The 23,302-nt window shown below is 43.0% G+C and overlaps 1 protein-coding gene across 4 annotated transcripts; it reads left to right on the top strand.

Annotated features, from left to right (window-relative positions):
• Positions 1-2,232: 2,232 nt before the first annotated feature.
• Positions 2,233-22,962, top strand: LOC146199182 (cobalamin trafficking protein CblD). 4 transcript variants are annotated; one of them, XM_084594645.1, is made up of 8 exons: positions 2,233-2,360; positions 2,920-2,956; positions 3,058-3,193; positions 4,979-5,202; positions 5,751-5,838; positions 11,909-12,045; positions 17,031-17,117; positions 22,633-22,962. In XM_084594645.1, exons 3-8 carry the CDS (start codon positions 3,058-3,060, stop codon positions 22,834-22,836), a joined length of 876 nt encoding a protein of 291 aa, XP_084450771.1. In that variant the 5' UTR covers positions 2,233-2,360; positions 2,920-2,956; the 3' UTR covers positions 22,837-22,962. The 4 variants fall into 4 exon arrangements, with proteins under 4 accessions (XP_084450771.1, XP_084450770.1, XP_084450772.1 ...); XM_084594644.1 differs by having other exon boundaries at positions 2,352-2,394; XM_084594646.1 differs by lacking the exon at positions 2,233-2,360 and adding an exon at positions 2,429-2,600.
• Positions 22,963-23,302: the final 340 nt, after the last annotated feature.

Genomic DNA, 23,302 nt, shown 5'->3' with positions numbered 1-23,302 from the left:
TCCCCAAGAGGGACCCTTGAGGGCCAGATGGGGAAATATGTAGCCAGTTAGCTCTTGCCAAGCCTATGGTGCCCAAACGGGAAAAGCAGGGACAAGCCCAAATTGGCCTTGCCCGCTTGATCCCTAAAGGAATAAACTTGTGAATGATAGCTGATAGCAACCCGAAGTGAAAAGAGTTCTGGACAGCCACGGCTTCTACCACCCATATTTGTAAAGCCGGTGGAGAAGAACGTCTACGGCGTCGATTTCTGCATGGGACAGACAGACAGACAGACAGACAGACAGACAGACAGACAGACAGACAGACAGACAGACAGACAGACAGACAGACAGACAGACAGACAGACAGACAGACAGACAGACAGACAGACAGACAGACAGACAGACAGACAGACAGACAGACAGACAGACAGACAGACAGACAGACAGACAGACAGACAGACAGACAGACATACAGACAGACAGACAGACAGACAGACAGACAGACAGACAGACAGACAGACAGACAGACAGACAGACGGACGGACGGACGGACGGACGGACGGACGGACGGACAGACAGACAGACAGACAGACAGACAGACAGACAGACAGACAGACAGACAGACAGACAGACAGACAGACAGACAGACAGACAGACAGACAGACAGACAGACAGACAGACAGACAGACAGACAGACGGACGGACGGACGGACGGACGGACGGACGGACGGACAGACGGACGGACGGACACAGACAGACAGACAGACAGACAGACAGACAGACAGACAGACAGACAGACAGACAGACAGACAGACAGACAGACAGACGGACGGACGGACGGACGGACGGACGGACGGACGGACGGACGGACGGACGGACGGACGGACGGACAGACAGACAGACAGACAGACAGACAGACAGACAGACAGACAGACAGACAGACAGACAGACAAGGCAAGGCAAGGCAAGGCAAGGCAGGCAAGGCAGGCAAGGCAGGCAGACAGGCAGACAGGCAGGTTTATTTGAAGGAAAGGCAGAGGGTTTGGTCGGAATGATTAAAATCTGGCCTGCTACTCTGCACTGGGGAAGGGGAGAAGAAAGAGTATCTTACACCGTGATGATGGGTGACGATGTGGGTGAAGACATACGAAAATATATACAGGCACGGCAGCTTGCTTTACAAGCGCGAATCAAGCCCGGTGGCGCACAAAAAACGACAAAGAGCCCATACTGCCTGGACAGGTGGTTACGGTAGTAAGTATGTAAGTCTGCTAGGGACAATGACCTGGACAAGACGAAGGAGTTCCAATTCACAGAGGCCTCCATGCTTCTTATACCCGTGTCTTTGAGGAGGACGATGTCATCGACGGCCGTCGGCGGAGTTGAGTATGCGTCTTCAGTCTCGGTTGGCTTAAACAAAAAGGATAACCACTCGAATCTGAGGGATATGTTGAATGACATGATCATTAACCTGAACAGTTATGGAAGGAGTGGGTCGATAACGGCGGTGTGAGGGAAGGAGCAGGAGTGCACATTTTTTAGCGGTCCAATGCGGATTGATATTTATAGGCATAACTTTTAGGCGCGATTTTTAGGCATAATAAAGCGCATATAACCGTAGACCCTAACGTTCCTGTAATTTTTGTACTCTCTGTTGCCTAAACGCGCTTCATTCAAAGATGTAACTTTACTTCCGCACTGCATAGCCCACTTCTTTGTAATGAAGATGCTGAGTTGCTGAACTCAAAGACAGCGTGAGTGTGTTCACTCAACGGGGTTTTGCGCGCAGTTTTAGAAACGACCAGAGACAAAGCAGTGAAATCATTATTTACAAATAGTATGCGTTGCGAACATTCGAATTATACTCAGCCTACTTGAAAAGGCATGCTGACATGTGCTAGAAAATATTGTTGCGTTCATACATCGACCCATCTGCACATATTCTTGTTTTGTTCTACTTCAGTTTCATAGCTTCATGCTCATCAGGATCATGCGCATTATAATAGGCATGTGTAATAGGTAATTGTGCTCTTACGCTCCTTACCGATTATAGTGCGCATGATCCTGAATGGGCTAGGGCTGCACCAGGGCGCCCCTGCCTTTCGCAGTGCCAACAAAGCTGGTTACCTACGATTTCCCTACTCCTACTATGATTTAAAATTAGCGCTTTCGCTTCGCCAAGTCACTGGCGAAGTCGCCGACGAAGCCAGACTTCGTAGCGCCCCCTAAAATTCAGTCAAGGGTTCAGTTCCAAAGGAAGAAATTCCAGGCCTAGCGGTCTAACTGGGAGCAGTGGCCTGGCAGCGCTACGGCGCTACTTGTGATGTAAAAAAGGGACGTCACTGGCTGCGTACGTGATTGTTGAAAAGTGTTTATCGGTAAGGAAGCAGCGTTGCCAATGTCACGGCTGATGTAATTACACGTGCATACTCGCTATTGCCATCGCTTTCAGTCGACATTGCATGAGATGGAGCTGATTTCTTGAAAGAAATTCTCGAGGACACGACCTCGCAGTGAGATGGGCCGCGAGATGGTGGATTCACGGTTTCAGCTTTTAGGACTTGGGAGCAGTGTCCCTTCCCAGCGTTAAATTACACCCGTGTCACTCGTCAACCACTGTATGCCATTGTTTCATTGTATAACATCGCCTACAGCACCAGTGCCTCAGTCTAGGTAGCGATCAGCTGATTATGCATGTATGCATCCAGAAACCTCACGAGCAACTTTAGCCCATTTCATTGTGATTTCAAGCTAAGTTTCCCTGGGGGACCCGAAGCTTAGCACGCTTAGCTGATGACATAAAGTCTAGATAATTATAATGCTGATGGTTGATGGCCTTTAGCATTACTGAAATAGCAAGAACCGTTTACACACATCCCACTGTGACAACGTTTATTTGGGTCTCATGAACGCATTCCTGTTTTCCTTCATTTACAGTAATCAGTTCAACTGTGCTCAAATCGGCCGGCTAAAGGTATGTGCATTGCTCTTAGCACAATGTATTCAATATGCACAGTGGCACTTGGATTCTTGGGGAAGATCTGGACGTCTTGGTAACTTTAGTTTTCGTTTCAGATGCACCGGCTACCTAGAAGCGTTGTTTACAGTCAGTATCGAAGTTCTTTGAGGGCACAAAACTGCAAGCGATTCTCATCTAGTTCGTCCTCCAGTTCGGCCGTTGCATCCACAACAGTTGGGAATGAGACTAAAGGTATGGTACATGACTTGCTTCTCGCTAGTGCAGTTAGCAGTGATTCATATTTGGGATAATTGGCGCAATATACCTACGAACTGATAAATATTTATTCATTATTGATATGAGCTTACATTTAATGCTATTTGTCACTTCTGAAAACGGAAAAATGAAGGTAAAAGCTGAACTTTGTCACTTGCATTTTTCTGCCCCTGGTTTAGTTAAGCATTATGTTCAAAGTTGTCATTTTCTTCAAAGCAGGGAGCTTGTAAAAAGCGCGTTTCAAGTACATGCACAAATAGTTCATCCATGTACAGTGCACGTAGCTTGTATAGGCATTTTTCTACCAAACATGCATTTGGATGGCAGTTCAAGTCCAAGGTTTACAATCTGCTCTTCTTGTTTCGCAGTGGTAGCCATTGGTTAGGGCATATCACTACCGAGTTCGAAGACATGAGTTCGAAGACTTGTAATGTTAAGTGTGCATTAAGGATCCTCAAGTGTTCGAAATTAAAATCGAAGCTCTTCATTGCAGTTTTCTGCATAGCCCATGGCTTTGCTATAGGACATTAAACTTCATATGCCATTCTGTACCATACTGTAGCATACCATAACATACTGTACTATACTGTACCAAAATTCTGTAATAATATTAAAGAAACCTAATGTCATTATCATTTGCACTCGTCCTAATTCTATGCAGTAAATCATAATATCTGAAGCAGTGTTGTCTGGATAGAAAGGAATAAAATTTACTTTCCATAGTTTTGTCCCATAAGCTTTGGAAGCATGTGTGTGTTCTTTGCTGAAGATTGTTTTTTCTTGACTAGGCATGCAGCCAGGATTTTGTTGATAGGAGACCTAAGAAGATTTTTTTATTGGGTCAGGTTGTTGAGCATTGACCCATGAATTCTCTTCAATAAGGATTGGCTAGGGGTAAAGCCCCATTTCCCCATTTTATACGTGCCTGGAGTTGGGTTTGCCATTCTTGTGCAAAACAAACTCTGTTGAAGTGCGATCTGGGATTTTCTGGTCTTAAATTATGTTACATTAAAGAGTTGTGAAATGTGTGGTCAACCCACACTGTTATGTAGAAGCACTCGTTTTTAAAGAAACCTAAACCTACCCTAAATAGCTCTGCATGCCACTTAAGTGCTGGGGGAATGTTTTTACTAGTGGTTGATGCAGAGTGCATGCCTGTGTAGGGACTGGAACAACGTGAAGGAGGGGGGAAGGGAGGGGGGGGGGGATGCACTTTCAGTAGCAAGTGTTCAGAGTCGGCCTTGCCACAGCACTCAGCTACCATTGTACAAAAAGTGAATGTGATTCTACTAGAACTGTTCATATTGTTTGCACTTAATAAGTAAAGATTATGTGGATGGTCGGCAATGGTAACTGCTTCTCTGTGCTGCTGCTTCTTCATGTCTGGTTCTGCTGAATAAGGATTCCTAGGTATTTCAGCAATATATAGGAATGACTTGCTTACCTATAAAGCGGAATAATTTGAGCCATTTTTTTAACTAACATAACACCCATTCTTTTATATTGAATTAAACAAATATAACAGGTTATATTTCGTACTGTTGAGCATTCCGTTCCTTAGTTGTAGCTGGGTAGTTGTTTTCCTGACTATGATTTCTCCATTCACTATTTGTAAGGTGTTATCTTCAAGGATGATGCTTTATAAAGGCTCAGAGAATATGTCGAAACGAGAGTCTTTGAGTCTCCTAGGCATGCTTTGACTTGAGCTTTCAGTCTTGAAAATGGTTATTTTTATTACTATTTTTTCTTTTACATTTCCAGAGGACCAGGGAACTAGCACAGTTCGTCGTGGCCGTGAGATCTCGCTCTTTGGGCCCAAGGATTTGAGGGTGCCCCTTCCAGGGAATGTAGGTGTTGTTCCAGTTAACTTTGGCACGAGCCCAGTGGTGCCTGAACCTCCCAAGACGTGCGATGTGCTGTCAAGGGAGACAAACGCCGAGCGCTACCGAAACATCCTGGCACAGCTCCTTAGTCCTCCAGAAGAGGTCAATGGCCGCTTGGTTTCTTGTTTATTGTGCAACCCAAGTGTGCTAGTCGTATTATATGTCACGGTTGTTTCTGTGTGTTGGTTTGCAATAACTTACTACATCTCGTTGCGTTGGTACAGTTGTTGCAAGTATTATTAGTGCATATTCAAAAAGGTATAGTAACAGTTTACATCAGCATTATGTACGAGTAGTTGATGAGTAGTACCGTTGCTTTTGTATAATTGGCCATTTATTTGTATAGTGAGATGAATCGCACTAAAATTGGCATTTGTGGAAACAGTACTGACCATTTGGATTCTTACAGTTTTTCTTACTGTGTCTATTTTCAGTATTTATTGCCTTCTGCTGGTGTATTGCATTTATAAGTTTGTGAAGAGCCTTGATTTAGTCACAAGCATTGTACAGAGGCATTGTGACTGAGGCAGTTAGGTAGTGCTACGTTGATAACACAAATGCATAATCTTTATCAGTATGACAGTTAGTATTATTACAAGTGTCATTCAACTCAGGGTGACAAAATGAATCGATGTACTTTTGCATTACAGCTTTTGTATGAAGCATTCGGTGGGGTTCCTGGTCCACCATCTGTTCTGGAGTGTGTTGCCCAGGACTGCCCAGACCTCCTTAAGAAAGGTGAATTCTTTCAAACTGTATCACCCACTGCTTGCATTCAGAGCATCCGGCACTTGAACCTTAGCATGATTTTGAATAACAGACTTGTTAGAATTGCTTGTTTTATAGCCTGAATTTCATAACTGTCCCTGTGACCCTTTGGTGAAAAATTTGCAACCTTACTGGGGTGGTTGTGAAGATCGTCCCAAGTCACAAAAATTTTCTGAAAAGGCAAGTTAAAAGCAGAATTACTGCCATCACCATGTTGTGATTTCACCATGCTTCCCTTCTTGCATGCCCTTATCAATGTTCTCTCTCTCCTGCCTGGTCGACTAGCATCCATAAGAGAAATTTCCTCTCTTCCTCCGTTTTAGCAGCAGGTGCCGAGTACTTCAGATGCTTATATCATAGCCCTGCCTTCCCTATTGGTTTTTGCTGTCCAAAATATTTCTGCTGATGACTTTGTATTCCATATGCTTTGTTTGCTTTGTAACCCGAAGTTTCCAGTGAATGCCCTATTACTATAGGGTTGTTTATCCTTGTGATTAAGAATTTTGCGATCGTCTGCACATAGAAATGGACCTCACAATGCATTCCTAATGAGAAAGATTCGTGGTAATCATCGGAGATGTGTGGGTAGTGCCTTACGATGTGCGTGCTTTGTGATGAACATGGTTATCAGTGGTGTAGTGCAAGGAGCATAGCATTGCGCATAAACAGCAGTCTCAAGATGCAGTTCCACATCTTTCTCCAAAAGCAGTTCCCCCACAACCACTCCTTAATGGAAAAAAGAAAGACCACTGAAGGCTAGTATGCGGACAGCGCAGCACACTGGACACTTTGAAAAAGCATACACAAACTTGGACAGCAAGCTAAAGATCTTGTTTCCGCATGCATGTATGTGTTTTTTAAAATGAAAGACTGGATAGGAAGCACATATGCAACTAGCAGACAAAGCGATGTTGTTCAAAGAACGTCATTCTGTGCTCCAGAAGTGCATTGAATATGCTCACCTTCATCTGCCAATCAAAATGGTGGATGAACGAAATTAATTTCGTTGAGACATCATCGTGAACGCTTGGATGCGGGTGCAGAGGATGACAAAGTTGTCTTTGTCGAATAGAAGCATGAATTTCGTTTGATTTTGCACCGCTTTTTAGGCTGCGAATAGCTTTAGCATCTTGCATGAGCTATCATCAACGCCTTGTCTGTGCATTATTTCTTGTTTGTTTGTTTGTTTGTTTTAATGTCCAAACCTCGTCAGTGCCTTCTTAAGGGACACTGGTGGCAACATTATCCTGCTTGCATTCGTAATGGAATGTTGATGATTGTCCAGCAGCAAGAGGTCATTTATTGCAGAAAAAATCTGTTTTAGAGTTAAAATGTTTTTTTTTTTTCTTCACCTGATTGATAATACCGGAACATAAGTCCCTGCGGTTACTTTATGCATGGTGGTCTGCCTAGCCTCAGGGGTCTGCATGAAAAACTTTCATCACCACCAGAGTTTTGTTGCAAAACAGTCGTCTGTCTGGAAACATCTGTCTTCCATTTATGCAGTGTTAGCCATTTTTTTTGTTTGTTTGTTTGGCTTCGAAGAATTGGTATCAGCTTTTTCTAGTCCATCTTTGGCCACAGCTGCGGTAGTTTGTTCACTGTGCTATATATATCAACTCTTAACATGTCTGCATACATGTCTCCAGTTCTTTGGGTTTATAAGCCAACTAACACTGGATTCATTATTAATATAAACAGCGTGAATACGAAGACAAAGGACAAAATAAAAGAAAGCCACAGTACAAGCGCTGACTCACAACTATGCCTAAGCCCTTTACTCCAAGGCCCAGAAAAAACAAACATGAAGAAAACGAAACAGTCACGTGAAACAACCCCCGAGTTCACCTGCTGCACAAAAAATCCCTTAAATAAGACACCTCTTTGCTTGAAAGAGCAAGAGAAGTCTTGCTGACACACTTATTGTCCGTTGAAATAAAATATGATTCCACTATCTCTCTCGTCATCTTCTCTTTGTGGCGATACAAAGTCCTAACCTTGTCAAACTTAGGAGTGCACTTCTTCTTCTCCTTCTTCATTATTTCACATGAATGGCAATGTGATACCAGAAACGTTTTGTCCTTTCCACTTTCCAAGTTGTTCCGGTGTTCCTGTAGTCTCTTATTAACATCGTCCTGTTTGTCCTATATAACTGGCTCCACAAGAGAGTGGAAGCCTGTACACAACACCTGTTTTGTATCCAACATATGGGTTTCTATGTTTCACCCCACATTCTTGCTTCTTCGCTTCTCTTTCCCTTTGAATAGCCGGGCAGATCCTCTTCATCTTGAGCGGGGCGGTCAATGCGACGTCAACACCATACCTCTTGCCTACATTTTTGAGGCCATGCGAAATTCTGTGCACATACGGTACCACTGCAACCTTCCTCTTCCTCTCACCCATGCCGGGCAGGGATTTCAGTCTGTGCGTTCTTTTAAGGCTCTTCAGTACCCGGCAACTGGCCTCAATAGTAACCGACTCCCGATAACCGGCCTTTGCAATTCTTGCCACTTGTCTTTCAAAACTCTTGCCCATGCCGTGGTAACAAGATTTCTTCAACGCATTTAATAAGTATGTGTTAATCATCCCATTCTTCACTAATTTGGAATGCCCCGAATCGGAGCTTAGCAACGGCTTCATCGATCTCGGGTTGTATTCCCAACAAACATGATCATCACCGAATTGAATCAATAGATCTAAATACTGTAACCGATCGTGCACTGGTTCTTCAACAGTAAATTCCAGCCCGGATCCACACTCAGTAAAAACATCCATAATGTCCCTCATTCGTTGATTGAATCCTTCACGGTCTGTGAATACTAAAAAGTCGTCAACATACCTGAAGGTGGAATAATGTAAGCCCTCCAAGTTATCCTTCAGGTGTCTGTCCACGTACATTAAGAAGATGTCACTCAAGATCGGTGCAACACTCGACCCAATGCATACTCCAGCCTTCTGCGTATACAGCTTGTTCTTCCAGCCTATGAAGGTGGACTCCAGGTAGAACCTCAAAAGTTCAAAGAAACTTCCAACACTTACACCTGAGACGTCAATGAAGTCACATTCATTATTGTCTTGAGTAATGCACATTTGAACATGCTTAAGGAGGCAGTCATGGGGAGGCTATAATACAAATCCTTGACATCCATGCTGAAGCCAACACATTTTCTTGGGTTGTGTTCTTTGAGGAATACAACAAGGGCTTCAGAGTTAGGTAGCCTTAGGGGGTCTGATAAAGTCAACGAGGAAAGGTGTTTCTGTAAATATTTGGACACCAGGTGCTGCCACGTGAGAAGAGCACGTGTTCAAATGTGCATTACTCAAGACAATAATGAATGTGACTTCATTGACGCCTCAGGTGTAAGTGTTGGAAGTTTCTTTGAACTTTTGAGGTTCTACCTGGAGTCCACCTTCATAGGCTGGAAGAACAAGCTGTATACGCAGAAGGCTGGAGTATGCATTGGGTCGAGTGTTGCACCGATCTTGAGTGACATCTTCTTAATGTACGTGGACAGACACCTGAAGGATAACTTGGAGGGCTTACATTATTCCACCTTCAGGTATGTTGACGACTTTTTAGTATTCACAGACCGTGAAGGATTCAATCAACGAATGAGGGACATTATGGATGTTTTTACTGAGTGTGGATCCGGGCTGGAATTTACTGTTGAAGAACCAGTGCACGATCGGTTACAGTATTTAGATCTATTGATTCAATTCGGTGATGATCATGTTTGTTGGGAATACAACCCGAGATCGATGAAGCCGTTGCTAAGCTCCAATTCGGGGCATTCCAAATTAGTGAAGAATGGGATGATTAACACATGCTTATTAAATGCGTTGAAGAAATCTTGTTACCACGGCATGGGCAAGAGTTTTGAAAGACAAGTGACAAGAATTGCAAAGGCCGGTTATCGGGAGTCGGTTATTATTGAGGCCAGTTGCCGGGTACTGAAGAGCCTTAAAAGAACGCACAGACTGAAATCCCTGCCCAGCATGGGTGAGAGGAAGAGGAAGGTTGCAGTGGTACCGTATGTGCACAGAATTTCGCATGGCCTCAAAAATGTAGGCAAGAGGTATGGTGTTGACGTCGCATTGACCGCCCCGCTCAAGATGAAGAGGATCTGCCCGGCTATTCAAAGGGAAAGAGAAGCGAAGAAGCAAGAATGTGGGGTGAAACATAGAAACCCATATGTTGGATGCAAAACAGGTGTTGTGTACAGGCTTCCACTCTCTTGTGGAGCCAGTTATATAGGACAAACAGGACGATGTATTAATAAGAAACTACAGAAACACCGGAACAACTTGGAAAGTGGAAAGGACAAAACGTTTCTGGTATCACATTGCCATTCATGTGAAATAATGAAGAAGGAGAAGAAGAAGTGCACTCCTAAGTTTGACAAGGTTAGGATTTTGTATCACCACAAAGAGAAGATGACGAGAGAGATAGTGGAATCATATTTTATTTCAACGGACAATAAGTGTGTCAGCAAGACTTCTCTTGCTCTTTCAAGCAAAGAGGTGTCTTATTTAAGGAATTTTTTGTGCAGCAGGTGAACCCAGGGGTTGTTTCACGTGACTGTTTCGTTTTCTTCATGTTTGTTTTTTTCTGGGCCTTGGTGTAAAGGGTTTAGGCATAGTTGTGAGTCAGCGCTTGTACTGTGGCTTTCTTTTATCTTGTCCTTTGTCTTCGTGTTCGTGCTGTTTATATTAATAATGAATAAGTACCAACTCGCCTAACAAAGTATCTTGGTAACACTGGATTATTAACACTGTAAACTCTTACCTGTTCCGGGGTTAAGTACATGCCTTTTTTAGCTTATAAAACCTTTGCTTTCGGTGAAAGTAATCTCTTTGCCCCTAGTGCTTGGTAGTCTGTGGTGATTACAGGACAACCTTAGTTTATTCTTGGTTCAGAAGCAACAATGTGGCTTGAGTGCATTCTGTTTGACAAGAGCTCTCTTTTGCTTGTGTTTCATGCTTTACAGGATTGTTGTTAGAAAGAATGTGATGATGATTCTTTTTTAGGAACATCGTTAATAATTTTCATGAAATAAGGTAATTGTAATCCTATAAAGTGACTTGAGTCTAACAAAACTTCCTTGAATTAAATGTATGATATGAGGAGGCACAGAAAATGGGAAGTGCGTTGAATTATTTTATTGCGAAAGCAATACTACTCTAGGTTTTGAGCCTTTAGCGTAGTGCGGCCGGTAGTCACGTCTTACTTATGTGACGCTGTGACGTCACACCCCACGTGACACTAGGGTGTGGTCTGGTAGGAGCTGCCAACTTGGGTCTCTCGTTTCACATGGGACGGTTACGTCAGAATCAGCGTGCTAGGACCCTGGCATTCACGTTACCCCTATAAGCCACTAAGGCACGTTTATACGGCTCGGTTAAAGCGGGGCATTATATGTGGGCTGAGGAAGAAGAAAAAGAGAAGAAGAAGAATGCTCGGTCATCCACAGCTAATGCTTTCGCTCAATATTTGGTTCAGCAGTGTTGAACCCTTGTAATTTTTTAAAATGATTTACGTAATACAGCCGCATTGACTTGATGTGCATTTCGTATATTGTGTGCGTGAGTAGGTACAGCCTTTGTCAAAGGTTTAGAATCCAGAGGATGTGCTTTTAAGCCACATGTTATGACTTCTTTAAAAATCGTGGAAGTCCTAGCCACTGGAGAGGTTAAGACAAATAGTCTTCTTGCCTTCAGCAAGTTTGGAAGCCTGGGAATGCATTACGAGCCACACATTTTGGCTCAGAAGTAGACCCCCCTGGGCTCTGAACTTTAGACAAAGGCAGTATGTAGATTTAATAATAGTGAATCATGGCTACTATCATAGTACGCTTTCTTTAAAAAAAAAAAAAGAAGGCAACTCGGAGCAATCACCAAGGAGCATTTATGTCATAACAGTGAATCAGTGTAATGGGCAACAGTTGGCTCATTCTTTCCTAGGATTGTTAATTGTTATAAATACAAAGGACATTATCTTTAGTTGATTATGTACTCTCTGTACCACTGTATTTATTTTCAGATTTTCAGGATCTGTTTCCTGCAAGGAACATATTTGGTGATCCGCTCACTGTGATCACCCTCACTCAAAAGACTGAAAATGACATGACTTACTGGAGTGAAGATGTGGACATCGAGCGGGAGGAGCTTACTGGGCAGGTATGGTGCCAGCTTTAAGCCACATGACATTGTATATGGTTGGTTTGTGGGGTTTAACGTCCCAAAGCGACTCAGGCTATGAGAGACGCCGTAGTGGAGGGCTCCGGAAATTTCGACCACCTGGGGTTTTTTAACATGCACTGACATCGCACAGCACACGGGCGCCTTGCTTTTCGCCTCCATCGAAAAGCGGCCGCCGAGGTCGGAATTTCGATCCCGCATCCTTGGGAACAGTAGTCGAGCGCCGTAACCACTGCGCCACCCCTGCGGGGTGACATTGTATATGTTTGTTTGTTTTGCTATGGTGAGGTGGTTGTACTAATGACTGTTAAGTGGCTTGCGTGTAAGCATTGGTCTGTGTATTAGCTGTAAAGCTTCTTTATTCTACTTGTTAAAGGAGTATAGACACATTGGTTTTTGGTTTTGTGTTTTCTACTTTCAAATTAATGACGGGTTGTAGTGGATTAAAATCATCAATAAGTGATAATATTCTAGTCCTTTTTTTTTTTGTGCCTCGTGTGACTAAGTATGAACTACATGTCACAGCCATTGTTTGTTCAATGAAACTGAATCAGTATCGAGAGGAATTCAATTCTACTTTGTTGCTATGCTTTTTTTTGTTGAACGTAAAGAAAGGAGAAAACGTGACTTACATATGCCTATCACGCCTGCTGTAGGTGAGATTCAACTAGTGGTCTAATGTTTTTTTTATTTTTTTCAGCGAGATTTCAACTTCAATGCCTCAAAGCTATGAGTTGACTTTTTAGTCATTTGGGAAGGTACACTGATCACTTAGTCACGATCTGTACTGTGTAAGGGGATCATATTAGTCTAAAGCCTTGTTATTGAGACTTTGTCACCTACTACTGGTTAGCCTACTACTGGTTAGCCTACTACTGGTTAGCCTACTACTAGTTATCCCAGCCATAGTGGCTGAGTGGTTAGGGCACTTGACTGCAGAGTCAAAAGGTGCAAGTTTGATCCTGGTGATGGCAGCTGTATTTCAGTGAAAGCAAAACGCAAGCGCCCGTGTTCTTTGTGATATCGTGGTGGTCAAAATTATCATAGCCCTTGATTACGATGTCTCTCATAACTGATATCACTTTTGGATCCTAACCCTTATATGCAATACTGTAACCGAAACCTGGCCTGAGGCATGTTTTGGTTTGATTCAGTCATTAGCCCGCATGAGGCTGCACTTGCCCTGTTTGGCAGGGATATGTCAAACTCTGCCTGGTAAGGAGCTGCAGGCATGGAGCTAATGCCCATTCTTTTACTCTATTATCGATGAGTGCTGGCTACTTGTTTCCCATTAAAAGGACTTCTGCTACCTGTGTAAGCCGTAGGGCACTCAGAGCCTGAGGTGAATGCATCTACCATCACGTGGCACTGGCTCAGTTTTCACTGAAATGTCAAAAATAAGCAGGTAAGCCTGATTTGCTGCAAGCATCATCACGGATGAGCACCACGCATACATCATGGAAGATGAATGATTGAAGTGCTCACATGAGTGCACTGAGCAATATTGTTTAAATATGTATCAGTAGCCAGTAACGATGACGATTAAGACGCCTCGCTGTGTGGTACAGTGTGTTGCTTGCAATAGCTTTCGGCATGAATTGGTCTCAAACTGCTTGGCTGGGCAGAATGTTAACTTATTCTTGGAGCCATTTTTATGTGAAAGCAATGAGTATTTTGTAATGCATCACGACTTGCAATGGAATACGAATATTAAGAAAATCTGACTTTGAATGTCTGATTACATATTAAATATTTCCAATTTTATAACAATAGAGAAATTGTAAACCAAATCTGAAGTTTGTCCGTCAAAGCACGTGTGATTGAGTCACACTGCGGAAAAAGCTCGTAAACTTTGTCTGTCAACAGCATGTTAGTGTAGTGTTTGTGACGCTCTCGCACCGCTTCAACACGAATTCTTTTGATTCGTTCGGCAACACATCTCAGGAACGGTTGGCGAATTCCTTGTCTCACTGGAAAGACAGTTTTAGCAATGCTTGGGCGCTTCCTCTCTAACATAGCTGCTCGTGTGCTTTTTTCCGTGTGTGATTCCTACATATGCTCAATTATTTAGAGACCAGTAACTCGTGATCACCTGTGAAATCTGATCCCAGCTTTGTAGTTATTCCTTCAAGTGATCTACCTGTGAGCTCACACTGATGATGGATTCCATCAATTATGCACCACAAGAGTTGCCTGTCATTGACCATTGCGATGGCGTACATCTTTTATTAAAAACGACAATGCTATAGCAATGAGCATGCTTGTCTGCTGCCACCCATGCAGAGTTGCTGGCTGTCATGCCTAGCTTGATTATTAGACCAGTCACTACTGGTCATACTACAGAAGACTGGACCAACACTACAGACATGGTAGATAGACTGGCAATGCAAGAGAAGAAAGGGGCCTTTTCGAAAGCGCCGCTTTTCAGGAGTGCATGCTGATTTGTGCACAAGAATGGCACGAGGATCTGAAGGGATGTGGTTCTCCGGGCAGATTGAGAATGACGGCAGCATAGTCGGGAGCAAATGGCAAGCTGATCTGCTGACATCCGTGCGGGCTGTTGTTGCGCACAATTCCAAGAGATCAGGAAACCGCAGAAGCTGGCAACCAAGACAGACCTGATACAGGGCGGGACCTTTCGGAAGCCATGCTCGTCAGGACTATGCGCTGATATACAACTGCTGTTAAGAAGGGGATGGGGATTGCAAGTGCTCGTCCATGGCGGCTGCACCACCACTAGTGTTGGTGGCCTGCCTGCAAGATGCCATATTATGACATGCAACAAAGCGATGAAAGGAAATGTTTTTCAAATGATATTTTGCAAGCACGGAAGACATTTAGCAATCAGTCATCACAAAGTCGATCACCCCAAAGTGTGTACTTTGTTTGCTGTGTTATCATTGGAGGTTTGACTTGGCCGGTGTACAGGCTCAGGCCAAACACTGTCGACGAATGCTGCTTGCTTTTACTGCCGTATCCAAAGTCTGTCATACTGAAGCAACACCACCGGAACCTGTCTTTTTTTCTCAACTGTTTGGGCTGTGTGACAAGCTGCTGGGAAATGAGTTAGTTTGGAAATGTGATGGCAAACGTGTTGTTCATGTCGCTGTTGCATTTTCAGAGCGCGACTCGGTCTTTAAGTGCTGTTTATGTTTGAATGCCTTAAAACACACATAGTCAGACTTCGCGCATTTCAGCAGCAAGTTAAAGGCCATCACAATTTGTCATCTTGGTAGCAGCAAGGATGTAACAGTGATTCTACTCACAAACCAGTGTTTTTAGATAGCATTCAATTAACACACTGGAGAGAGGTGGGCCTGTTTAATTGTCGCCTTGATATCTATGCAGTTGCTGTAGGCACATTGGGCAGCAAATTTTCTTCTTGTTTTCAGTGCGCGGTTGTATGCCCTCTGGTTTTGTTAGGGGTACAACTACTACTAGAAAAGCGTGCACTGATATGCGTGCAGGATATGCTTGGCAGGAACAAGTTTGGCATGGTAGTATTTTTCAAGCCTCACTTGTATAAATCCTTTTATGTAAGAATAATTAAGAGCTAGGCCAAATTTTACTTCTGCGGCCTTCGTTATGAGCCTTGGGACATCAAAACTTGCTATGCGCATATTAACGGTTCCGCATTTTACTATTGTCATTATGATACCACAAGCCAGGTTGGAGAAAGGCATGATCCATCACATATCTTAACTCTGGGGCCTCTTGCAAGTGCCCAAAGTACCAGACTTTTTCTCTTCAGGTAAAGCTTCCATTGCATTCCCTGTTAGCGGCTTAATTTGGCAAAAGTTTCCGTACCTGCAAAAATGACGAGAAGCTGACGGGTGATATGCTGCCAAGGTGCCAGACATGCTCAGCTCACTGTACAGAGACAGATTCGCTAAAGAAATGTTCTCCATCTGTTTTCTAATACAGAAGGAATTCCAGGCTTGCTACATGAAATTTTCATGACAATGCTTAACGCTTTCGCTGCACTCCAGAGTTTGTAAACAGTGTTCACTTGAATACCGAAAGAAACGCCCATACTTGGCCTTGGCACACTCAGGCTAGTACGACCCCACATGCTGTCTTTGCGGCGCATCTAGAGCCAGCTTTGTGCATATTGTCACGTAGTGGGGACAATGCCGTCAGCAAAGAATGAGGATAATTGATCTTCACAAGATTAAGGAATTTCTCAAGAAGAGCTGTGGAAAGGTGTGGTAGTCCTTCACTGATGACAAGTTGGTGAATTTCTGCAGCAGTCAAAGTAAACTGTCATTAATTCAGCCTCCAAAGGCATTTTGATGCTGTTCCACCGCACAGAAATGCGGTGAAACATCGCGGCAAAGTATGCGGTGTGGGGAAACTGCATGTGTCTGGTGAGAGCTGGCGATTTAGGTGATACATAGCTGTCTGCATCGGTCGTACCTTAAAGGAGTGTAGACACTTAATTTTTGAGTTCGTGTTTTATCTTCTGTAATGATGCGTAAGACATTACTGTACATGAATCACCTCACGATATTCGCCTACGGCTGCTGGGTAATTTATATTCGAATTTCTTTTCTCACCAGTTTCGGTTTCAACAGTCGAGCATTGGCTGTGACGTCAAAGTCAAGTCTAGGTGACGTGAGGGATGAATAAAACAGCAATATAATATTTCCTGTGTCGTTTTAATTCACCAGAACACTAAAGACAGCCTACCTCAAGGACAGGAATTACAAAAGGTGAAGAGTCACCGATTATATTGCTGCTTTTTCATACCATATGTGACCTAGACTTGATTGTTAATATCTGCACGCATTATGGTAAGAACGAGTTCATCTAATGACAGACAAAACAAAGAATATAAAACATTTTAATGTGTTTTCTAGGTTATCTTGTGTACTACGCATGTGCTGAAATCTTTTCCTTGTTTTGCTTATGTATAGCCCTGTTTTGTTTGTGAGTTCCAACTGTTTTTTTCATCGCCCACACAGTTTGTGATGAAGGCACGGAAGATATGCCGAGCCCTGCAGGAGGCAGGTTACTGGGCTGACTTCATAGACCCATGCAGTGGAAGACCAGTGAGTGGCTTTGAAATCTGTTTTTTTTTGTTGGACGCAACAGCTGGGAATATGAGACAATACTGTCGTTCCCAGAGATACGTAGAGCATACTGACAATGCATCGCTTGTTTGGCTGTCGCATGGCATAGCGTGCTTTGCATTTAAGCACTATGTTAGCACTTGTGGAGTTTTTGGTTTTTAGAATTTCGAAATTTCAGCAGACATTTTCAGTGTTTATTTCAAAACACAGTTTTTTGTTCTCTTCTTTTTTTTTCTTCAGAGACTAGTATTTTGTGCAGGCAAATAATAGTTTTGGCGATATAACGTAGCAGTCTTGTGCTGTTAAAAGTCACTTTGAGTATATTTTGGCTATATGTTTGGCTCTGTGGGTAGATAGATAAATAATTCTTATGTGGTCCTGCATGTGTCCGTGCTTCTTGATGGAACTGGTGCAACCATTTAAAAAAACCAGTTGAAACCACTGACATTCACTGGTTGGCAGATGCAGGGGCAAATTGAAGGTTACTTTTAAAGACTTAATTGTCGCTTTACTGTTTTTTTTTTCTGTAATGGAGAAAATGCCTGAGTGCGCAGAGCTGTAATTTTGACGCCATCTAACTGCAGCCGTGGTATTCATACAGTTAAATAGCTGCTTCTTCTCCTTTCCTACTTCATTCGAACCAGAAAAAATTGCTGAGTGTAGATTTTGTCTACGTTCTTATACTATTGAGGTACTTCTTGATAGGGCATGGCCTGTCGGCGCCAAACCTGAGACTGACCTTAGACCTTGAGACTCTTCTATTGTCTGCCTGCTTCTACTGTATCTGCTCAAACCCTTTTCATTTCGGGGCAGGCCTCACCTACAGTTTCACCATCACATCACTGCTCCTGCAGATGGCAACAGGAGTCCATCAGGCTCTTGCAGAACTGAGGCCATTGCACATACTTCCTTCACTTGAAGGAAAGGCTGGCCTCCTTGGGGATAATTATGGGAGGATCAGATGTTCTTATTGAGGGGCTGCACTTTCTCGCAGCCTTTGTCTCTCCTCTGCTGCTAGTTGTCTGCTATTTAACATGCCTTGCTATTTTCTCCTTTGTCGTTATGTAAATCTTGCCGAATGGGCAGTAAAATGTGGTTGGTATTTAAAGAATACTGGCCATTACTGGTTAGAACCGAATGTTTGAAATGAAGTCGGCATACTTATATCTTTTTTTTTTTTTCAATTTAAGCTAAAAATCGAAATCCCTAACTAAAATTCTAATTCAAAACTATAAGGACAACACAAGCTTTGATTAACATTATGGCACAGTTGGATTTTGCTGCACCTTTAGCTGCGAGATGAATGAAGCGAGCCTGGTGAGAGGTGTTGGTAGCCTTCGATTAGGGAGGCTAGCTTTACTGTGTGAACAACTTTGTATCAAGTACTGGCTTCACCGTACGGTAGCTGTGCCATGCGGAAATTGGTGCCGCCACGCTTCCTCATGTCGCGCTGTATTACGCCGCCTTCACTCGGTCAGCGTGACCAGTAAGGGGCTCAAGGCCACACCCGACACAGCTGCATGCACGAAAAACGATTGCGGTAGCACCACTTGGAAAAGCGCCGCTTTCACGGGCGTGGTGCGCTGTTCGATATATGAGGTGCTTTGTTTACCAAAGTTCATTGAGCACATACAGTAGCGTTAAAATGTTTTATTTGGGTCTTGAAAATGATTCTTTGACTCTTTGTCACTATTCCGGTCTAGTCTGCAGTCTTCGGGTGGCCCACCAAATTTGGGCCTGGTCCAATGTTGACTTCGAACATTTTGTGTAGACCCCCAAAATTATTTCAGTTGTTATCCAGGGCCACCCTCAAATTATGGGGTTGAGTCCCAAGCTTTGGAGATTGGTAATGGTCAACCCAACAAGATCATCGGCAGACTCCCAAATTCTGGGTTAAATAACCGACTGGTACGGTAGAACCTCCAGAATTTTTCGGGTGGGCCAAGAGGCCATTCTGAATCTGTTGGTGCCTCCTTAGAATGATAACAGCACAGTCCTGTTTGAATAATCTGAGGTCTTTGGACACTATTTTTCTGGGACACTAATGCCGCAGTTTCTCAGAATTGAGACACACACAGCTTTCACACTGATAATTCGATATGTTCAGGATCAGCCGTATAAAGAAATGGCTGTAACATAGCAGCAAGTTTTTACCTGTACATTCTTTTGGCTTTTGAAAAATTCCATGATCGGCATAATTTGAAAATTACCAGAATCAAATCTACAAGCATACATGAAGACTAAGAGACAAATGCATACTCTTCATGGAATTATACCCAGTTGAATTACTAAGTTTAGTATGCTTATCAGCTGATTGATTATTGGGAAACGTGACAGTGGATTTCTTGCTGTTGCTTTAACCACTGACTTGGAATGAAATATCAATTCGACACTAGAAAGTGGTCGTAAATCAGCTTTGAAGTTGAATATTCATTTGACGCATCATGCCAAGGTTTGCAAATGTGCGGTATCTCCAAAAGAAATATTTCAGTCTGTGAAATATGCGATGCCTTGTCAACAGGTATTTCCTCTGTTTATAGCACTGTTGATTGTAAACTTTTTTTTGTGGCTTTCTGGCTGTAGCAATAACCTTTAGCCAGCTCACAAAAAGCAAAAAAAAAAAAAAAAAAAAGAGAGAAGGCGATCACTGTTGAGCGGATGCTCCTAGTTGTTGCACTCAGTATTGCTGTCCTGGTCACTTCGCAGGTGGTAGCAGAGTGCTTAGCACCACACTGCTCTTCACTGTTTCCATTCATCACTGCCATGTGTGAAACACGCATGAAAAAGACCACATGAGTCGTGAACCTGTCAGTGTGTGTTCTTTGGCTACTTGGTTCCGGCTAAACATTTCTGGAGAGCCCCAATTCGTTGTGCTGCAGGGTTGAAAGGAATTTCACTGGAATCTCCTGTAGCTATTGTAACTCACACAAAGGTGCACATTTCTATTTACATTGAGGCACCCGACTGTAGTATTATGAAAGTCAAGCTCTTATATTTTAGCTAAGCAGTTTAATAAATTACATATAAGGGTTGTTTAATAAAGACTGAGGCTGGATCTAGTGCTCTTTGCTGTGTGCTCGCTGCGCCATCTCTCGATGTTTTTGGTAAACATCACGACTTCACTAATATCACACCATATGCCCCATCACTCTGCCTCTAATGAGGCGGCAGCATTATTGATTCAAACAGAAGATGCTATTTCATTGCCTTCAATTGTGCTTGTTGTGAAATCCGTGTGGACCTTGCGTGAACGATGCTACGCTACCAAGTTTTGTGTCACTATCATACAACATGCTCATTAACGGGCAATTTCAGTGGAAAGCACAGATAAAATTTTGGACGAACATCTTCACATCTCAAGAATCTGTGTGCAGCGAATCCCCCAGCTTCTTATGACAGTCCAGAAACAAAACCGTTTAGACGTTTGTCTCGATGGAAGCAGTGGGTAAGAGAGGAGGGTGAACACTGGTGGAAGACCATTATTACTGCAGACGAAGCCTGGTATATTGGTATTGCCGAGAGATGAAGTGCCAAAGCACTCAGTGGGTTGAAAAGGAGAACCTCAACTATTGGAGGCCAAGGCGCAAATGTTGGAAAACAAGGCGATGGTCGTCACATTTTTCGAATACAAATAGAGATTGTATACACCTACACAATTCCTAGAGGCCAGACGGGAAACGCTGAGTACTGCAGAAGTGTTTTGGAAGTGCTGATGAAGGAACACATCTCAAGAAAAAGGCCCAACTTGTGGGAAATCTGAAACTGCGCCACAGCAACTCAAGGGTTCACCTTGCAAATATTCTGGTCCAATTTCTTGCTTGGGAAAAAATTGATACAGTCCCTCACCTTCCTTACAGTCCTGACCTGGCCCCTTGCGACCCCTTCTGGTCCGCCATGGCAAGGAAGGAACTAAAGGAATGTCATTTTGATACGGCGGTTTTCAAGCACATGACGAAAAATGGCTTTGTCTATGTTTTTCAGGAATGGCAGAAACGGCGGGACAAGTACATTTCGCTTAGCGTAGGACTCTTTAAGGATTATTAAAAGCCCTGACGAGTAATTTTCAGAAATCAGCATTTTAAGGAACCAGTTTCAGTCTTTATTGAAAAACCCTTGTAGTATTTTCTTGTTTTTTAAAGTCTATTATCGCTGATATTACTATATTCTGAGAAGACATCCTTTTACCCCGTAGAGGTTATAATTAAATGTTATAAACAGGCCATGGCGAAAAAACTTGCATATATTTGTCGCAAAATTGGTGCACATTCTGTTTGGGCCTGTAAAGCTTCTGGGAAGACTGAATGGTTGCACATGTTATACAGCATAAAAATCACCAAGGCCGCACAAAGACATCTCGAACAACACAGATAAATAAAGTTCTGCCGTAGAACTAGACGGTAAAATTTTGCGGTCAGCTTGAATAAGTCCTGATGACTTACTCTTGTGGTGGGAGATGCTGGAGCCCGGGGTGATTGGTAAATACAATAGAGAGAGGCGGGCTAATTGATGACTAGTATTAGAATGAATCTTGAAACCGCGCAAAAAGACAAGGGACGAGGAATAAACCAACAGGACAGAGCGTCTTTTTGCGTGGTTTCAAGATGCGTTCTAAGGATGGTTGGTAAGCCTCTGGAGGGGACGATGAAGTCCAGTTACCTCCTTGCAGCAGCAATGTTTTGAACCATCTTTTCCCAAGTCACATCATCTCTCTTTTTGTTGTACTTTTTTGCCTGGTCCTTCTCTTCTCCTGTTAGGTTTTCAGCTTCCTTCCTCTTCCATCTCGTCTCGAAAATGCCTTCTAGCTCTGTCCTTTCTTATTGCTTCATCATTTTTCAAGGTTTTGATCATATATCTATTTACTGAACTTATTTCTGTCACAGTAAGTTGTTATCTAAACAAGTCAATCTATTTTAGGTACCTTTAAGCATTTATGCTTGAGAAAAAAGGCAAGATGAATATACTGACACTCCAGACCAGCACTATGCCAGAACAGCCGTAAAGTGCAAAGGCATGCATTAAACAAAACCGAATTTAGTTTTTTATGTCTGGCTAGATTGTTCACACAACAAACATCTTTTATTGTGTACGGATTTGGGAAAATTGTTTTCTATAGGCAAAGCTTGAATGCACTCAGATCGCATCCACAAATCTGAATGCTGCACTTGAAAGGGTGTGGTGGGAAATGCCATCATTTGACTGCTGTTCCTGAGGCTTTTGAACTCTTGGTTACTGCAGAGGGGTAACAATTATTTGTTAAATTTTGTTGTAAGAATAGTTTTGATTTTTGTTCATTCAGGAGGCTGCAAAACCTTGCTGCATTGTTTCCTTGATGGACTAGCTACTCGGTGACATTAGTAGCCAACTGTGTGGCAGTATGTAGTAAACTGTGGAGTTTTTAGACCATTGACTGAAAATTTTGGATGTGGGCATTGGATATAAAAGTTTAGCTTTCACATTTATTGATGAAGTTGGTGTGCTGGTGTTTTCTTTACAGTCACTGGGGCCTTACACCAATGCAACGCTTCTGGAAACTGATGAGCGTTACAGGCACTTTGGATTCACCATTGAAGACCTTGGCTGTTGCAAAGTGATCACCCATCATTTGTGGGGCAGCAATGCCTTTGTTGGCTGCTTGTTCACCAATGCTCCAGCGGACAGCCTAGAAGTACAAAAGATTCTGTGTGAGCACAATGAGTGACTGCTGTCTCAACACCGCCAGAAGACATTTAAATGGGTGAATATTTGTACAGTGCTGCTGGGATGCTGTGTGGAACTTCTGCATGTGACTGGAAGCCGGTTCAAAAATAAAACTATTAGGAACTTTTCTGCGTCATCTTCATTGCATGGGTACGCATTACAGATGCTGATGTGACTGTGCTAATCATAAATGCATATTTAGGGGCTAACCAGTCGTCCAAATGCAACCCCATTAAGTATCTGACCTACTTGATTAATCCTGTACTTCGACAAAGCTGTTGAAGTGCTTCAGGTCTGGCTAAACGCTCCAAGAAATATTTGATTAATTATCGTCATCGTTCTGGTCTTCTTTCACACTGCATAATTGTTAAGAAAAAGAGTGCAATAGATATAGGCTGAGGAGGTAACTTATAGCCCTTTACTTTGTCAGCTCTTGCTTTTTGCATCGAACTTTTATGCCAATGATG

This window comes from Amblyomma maculatum, chromosome 2 (genome assembly GCF_055883805.1).
Source record: "Amblyomma maculatum isolate TAMU_Amacu chromosome 2, ASM5588380v1, whole genome shotgun sequence".
NCBI lineage: Eukaryota > Metazoa > Arthropoda > Arachnida > Ixodida > Ixodidae > Amblyomma > Amblyomma maculatum.
Note: the sequence above shows the minus strand (reverse complement) of the source record. Positions and strands in the feature narration are given on the sequence as shown.